General features: G+C 30.7%; 1 protein-coding gene across 1 annotated transcript; it reads right to left on the minus strand.

Annotated features, from left to right (window-relative positions):
- Window positions 1-1,190: 1,190 nt before the first annotated feature.
- On the minus strand, window positions 1,191-5,417 carry LOC141397145 (uncharacterized). The gene is made up of 3 exons (XM_073973084.1): window positions 5,254-5,417; window positions 1,599-1,778; window positions 1,191-1,530 (listed from the first exon to the last, which is right to left on the minus strand). The coding sequence occupies exons 1-3, from the start codon at window positions 5,312-5,314 to the stop codon at window positions 1,310-1,312; spliced, it is 462 nt and encodes a 153-aa protein (XP_073829185.1). The 5' UTR covers window positions 5,315-5,417; the 3' UTR covers window positions 1,191-1,309.
- Window positions 5,418-5,783: the final 366 nt, after the last annotated feature.

Below are 5,783 nucleotides of genomic sequence, written 5' to 3' on the forward strand. Positions count from 1 at the left end.
TAATTTGGAAAATGTATCTGTCAGCAAAACTTTCTTACGTCTTTTAAAAGAAGAGTCTGTCTTATATAAACTTTTATTTTATAGCTCCATTAAATAGCTTTTATTAAAACTTAAACTAGAGTTTGCGTAATATGTATGTATGTAGCAATATTTCTACTTCTATGTTTTACGCTTATTGCACTCCAGATAGTTATTATTTAAAGCAATATTGTTCATCTGTAAACATGTATTCCCACCTTAAAAATATTTCGCCTTTTTACACGATCCTAAGACCACCACCCCTCTCACTTATTAAGGCTATGATAAATTTATTTTAACACCTTGTTTAACTAAATACATATTTAAAGAAGTCCATTAGTCATTGTGTCGTTAAACTAGTAAGTGTAAAAGTATGTTTAACATCAACACAATGCAAAATCGCAATTTATCATCTAGACACCAACTCACCCAACAATTTCAATTAGAACCCAATCAAAATGTCTAAACGATTATAAATCTGGAATTGGGATGGCGAAAGACCACACGCGTTTATGCCTCACTTCAAAACATTTGAGCGGCTTAGTTATTACGAACAATAAATAATCATAGTTAGGTGCTACTAAACCACAAATTAATTCAATATCCTTTTGACTAACTAGTTCAACTCAACTAATAAATTGTTAGTGGAACAACACCCCTTGAACAGACGCCAATTATGGGGTCAGTTGATGAAAGGGTTGAATTACTCTAAGAGGCTAAATAAAATCTGTAACACTCGTTAGACTAGGCACAAGGATAACACATTTCCATCGCATATCCAAAAAAACATACGCTAGTATTTTAAACCACCTATGCTAATTAGTGTTTTCATAAATCTGTCCAATAAGTAACGCCACCTTTGGTAATGGGTTACATTTTTCTTACTACCATAATTATAGAGAGTTAGCATAATTGACTGAGTTTTTGTTTTAGATGTTTTGTAATCCGCCGCCAATGGAGAGTAGGTGTTTTAGGCTTGTTGTATGTTGAAATGATGTACGAGAATGTAAGTCCACGCATGAATTAAAAATAGTTGAACTATTTAAAAAGGCTATTGTCGTTGATCAAGTTGGTCTTCGCTACAGATGAAATACTCGGAACTCTCTGTTTGTGTGTAATAGTAGCTTAATAGAACTTAATTCGATAAAATATAAGTAATGGTCTATCAGATATTTTAATGTAGTTTTCTTTTATATATTTTTTAATAAAACAATTTTCATAAATAATTTAAATTCCATTACAAATAACAAAAATAAATTGATCTAAAATAAAAAACAAATCCTGTACCATTCTAGGCACAAATATAACGTCCCATAAAACCGACAACAACAAGGGCAATCAATGCAAATCCATTGATACTGGCACGACCAGCAGGATTACAATAATTCTTAGTGTTACATTTTTGACAGGAGTGTTGAGTACTGCTGCCGCTAGTATGACTGGGACGCAATGGCAATTGACAAGCGTTTATGTTGTTGTAAATGCAACCTTTGTATCTGAATTCACCAGAATCTGAAAAAAAAGATCGACAAACATTTGTTTTAAGTGTAAGTTTTTAGCTTGCCGTAATTTGTACTCACTGCTTTTAATGTCTTCGGAAAAACATTCGAAATTATAACTTGTTGTATTACGATTTACACCTGTATGATGTAAATCTAAATAATTGGTAGTTTTATTAGCATAGTTATAGTTGCATTCAATCTTTTTTGGACTTTTGCAGGAATCTTTTGTGTCGCAGCTGTAGCATTTAAGGGCATAGGCTGGAAATATAAAAAAGATATACATATAACAAATATGAAATAAGAATTTTGAATTGTTATGAGGTAAAATAAAATGAGATAAAAAGTATATGGTAAAATATTTCACAATCGATGAATCTCGAGTTTCACCCTTTCAGAATTCGCGAACTTTCGAATATTAACATATTAAAATTAATATTATAAACCTATTCCCAAAGAAAGACTCGAAGAATGTTCCATGGTCAACATTATACCAGTGAAAGATGTTTCGATATATTCACTGCATCCACCTAAAATTGATGGTGACATTTTGAAGGAGGATTTTGGGGTTTTGGTTTTGATTTTTTTAATAATCCGAACAAAATCATATTCTAAATTAATAGTAGCATTGTAGATCTCGTGATTTTACGTTGTTTGATGCATGACAAAAATTAAAAAGATACGCGAGTAATATGGGTCTTTTACCAAAAATAAAATGTGGAGGCACATCCGCAGTTCTTGAAGACTCTGAAATAGGTGTATACCGAAATATTTTTGATGGGGGCTACTGAAATCGGATGCGCATCAAAATCATATGCACATTGGGCGACTTTTACCCACTCTTTAAGGTTTTTTGCACTGTGTGATTCAACTGACCGCACACTTTGGGCGCTGCATGAAACATCAAAATATGCATACTAGGGTTATGACTTTTTTACAACCTCATATCTCTGCATCATAGCGTGATGAGTTTTGCCATAAGATTACATAAAATCTTAATTATAAGGTGATTCGGTGAAAAAACCTCACGCACAAAATGATTTTAAAATTTGAATTTATCAAAATTATGGACAATTTTTTGAAGTCACTAAAAACAGATATATAATTGAAAATAAACTTTAGAGCCACATGAGATAATTAAAATGACATAAAATTTATTTCCCACTATTTTTCTTCAATTCTGAGAATCGTAAAAATGTCGTAAACGCTTTTATTCAAAAATATAATTTTTTAACAAAAAACAAAAAATTTAAAATTTGTTCAAAGTGACTTTTTTCGCGACTTTTTTAATATTTGAATGAAATAAACGTTATTATAGTTATTAGTAGGCTTATATTTATTCATTCGTGCAACAAAAAATAATTTTTTGAAAAAAAATTTTTTTTCATTTCATAATTTTTTTCAAAAAATTATTTTTTTAAAATCGATTTGTGCGTGAACTTTTTTTATATTTCAATGGAATAAACGATAGCATAGTGATTAATAGGCAAAAGTTCATTCATCCCTGCTACAGGAAATCATTTTTGAGGAAAAATGTCAAAAAGTCATAACCCTAGTGTCCATATTTCGAATTTTTTGTTGTCGCAATATTTAAGTTGTTTATAAAACTATGATAACCCAGCAAAATGTTCGATGCCAAAGATGTCATTCAGTCATGGGTGAAATTGATATGGCATGTCATCTTTTTAGCATCTTCATCGATGAATTTTATATGAGCGTGGACCCCAAAAGATGCTATTCATTTTTGGATCCAAAGCATGTCGTTTACACCAATGCTTTGACATGTCATTTTAACTAATGCTTTGGCATGTCATTTCCACCAATGCTTTGGCATGTAATTTTCACCAACCCTTTGCAATGACATTATGATCACGAAGAGAGTTTTCGCATCGTTAGTTGTGATTTCGAGTCTCTGACAACATCAATCCTATTGTAAATAATTAATCTTATATAATACAAATTTGTGTATAAATAAAAATACAAAATTCATATCTATTGGATCGCTGGAATAGGTTCAAATTTTGATGAAAAGATTGGATCTTTCACGACTTCCTTTGCATGGGTTCAAATGTTGGTGAAATGATCGGATCTTTCACGACATCCTTAGCATGGATTCAAATGCTAATAAAAAGATCTGATCTTTCACGACTTCCTTTGAACCAATACAAACGATGCCATGAAATCACGTCATCGCAAAGAACCCATTCCTTCAAATTTTGCTGGGAATATGCAAAAAAACGGATTTTAAATATATTTTTTTGTAATTTTAATGACATGTATGTGAAACGTATTTAAAATGTTCAGTGTCGCCAATGAAGTGTGCATTAGGGTTATGACTTTTTGACATTTTTCCTCAAAAATGATTTCCTGTAGCAGGGATGAATGAACTTTTACCTATTAATCACTATGCTATCGTTTATTCCATTGAAATATAAAAAAGTTCACGCACAAATCGATTTTAAAAAAATAGTTTTTTGAAAAAATATATGAAATGAAAAAAAATTTTTTTCAAAAAATTATTTTTTGTTGCACGAATGAATAAATATAAGCCTACTAATAACTATAATAACGTTTATTTCATTCAAATATTAAAAAAGTCGCGAAAAAAGTCACTTTGAAAAAATTTTAAATTTTTTGTTTTTTGTTAAAAAATTATATTTTTGAATAAAAGCGTTTACGACATTTTTACGATTCTCAGAATTGAAGAAAAATAGTGGGAAATAAATTTTATGTCATTTTAATTATCTCATGTGGCTCTAAAGTTTATTTTCAATTATATATCTGTTTTTAGTGACTTCAAAAAATTGTCCATAATTTTGATAAATTCAAATTTTAAAATCATTTTGTGCGTGAGGTTTTTTCACCGAATCACCTTATAATTAAGATTTTATGTAATCTTATGGCAAAACTCATCACGCTATGATGCAGGGATATGAGGTTGTAAAAAAGTCATAACCCTAATATACATATAATAACTTTCTGAGTCGTGTCCGTCCGTCTGTCCAAGAATTTTTGTTCGCAACATATAGGTCGCATTTATTGTCCGATTCAGCTGAAAATGGAGGAATATCATTTTTTAGCCTTTGCTTTTGGCGAAAATCGGTTCAGATTTGGATATAGCTCCCATATATGTTTTCGGCTGATTTCCTTCTTTTGCTGTACCAAACACGCTATATATGTCCGATTTCGATGAAATTTGGAATGTGTGACTGAATTCGGTATAGAAATAAATGTGCCAAATTATATCGAAATCGGTTAAGATTTGGATATAGCTCCCATATATATTTTCGGCCGATTTCAAGTATTTTCTGCACAAAACACGCTATATAAATCCGATTTCGATGTAATTTGGAATGTGTGATGGAATTTGATCCAGAAATAAGTGTGTCATATAATTTGGGAATCGGCTCAGATTTCGGTATAGCTCCCAATTTATATTTTACGTATACACAGTGGTGTAGGGTATCATATAGTCGGCCTCGACCGACTTTAATCCTTTCCTTACAGGTGTTGTATTACAATATCGTATTTTCTATAGCTGTACGAAGAAAACCAGCCTTTTTTAAAACTATGGTAGTTGCTTCCCTTGAGATGTCTAATTTCCGAGCAACTAGACACTTATTTTGAAACAATTTTCATTCTGAAAGCGCTGGTAAATGAGTTTTGCTTTTTTTCAATTTCTTCACTTGTTTACACTTTTTCAAATAATTTATCACATAAATCCTTTAATACGTACTGTATGTAAAGCAGCTTACGGCAATTAAGCCCAATGCCAATAAAATTTTCGTTGAATTCATATTTAAAAATAGTTCGTTTTTGTTTAGACAAATAGTTTGCTCGTTAAAATGTCTAGACGTTCTTTACTCGACAATTGCAATACAATAACTAAACCATCAATGTACTTGAACTACATATATTTTGTTAAACCGTTATTCAATGCCTCAAACTTCATAACTTTTTAATAACCCACTCAATAAGTAATGATAAAGTTATTGATAATACCGAACAACAAAATTCAAACGCTTGGCGTTGACTTCTGTTGCACCACAATGTTTAAGAGAGATAAGAAAAAAAATACCTCATCGCCCAGTTAATTCTTAAACAATTCTGACTAAAATATTGAGTAAATAAAAGGTTAATCTTATCACATGTATGTTGAAAAAAAATAACTACAGCTATTGATATCTCTATATGCTGTTATTGATAGATTTGAAATTATTTGGGGAATTAGTCATTTTCGTGGAGTATTGGACAATTCACAACGAA

This window comes from Musca autumnalis, unplaced genomic scaffold (assembly GCF_047663935.1).
Source record: "Musca autumnalis isolate F117 unplaced genomic scaffold, ASM4766393v1 scaffold_3, whole genome shotgun sequence".
Taxonomy (NCBI): Eukaryota; Metazoa; Arthropoda; class Insecta; order Diptera; family Muscidae; genus Musca; species Musca autumnalis.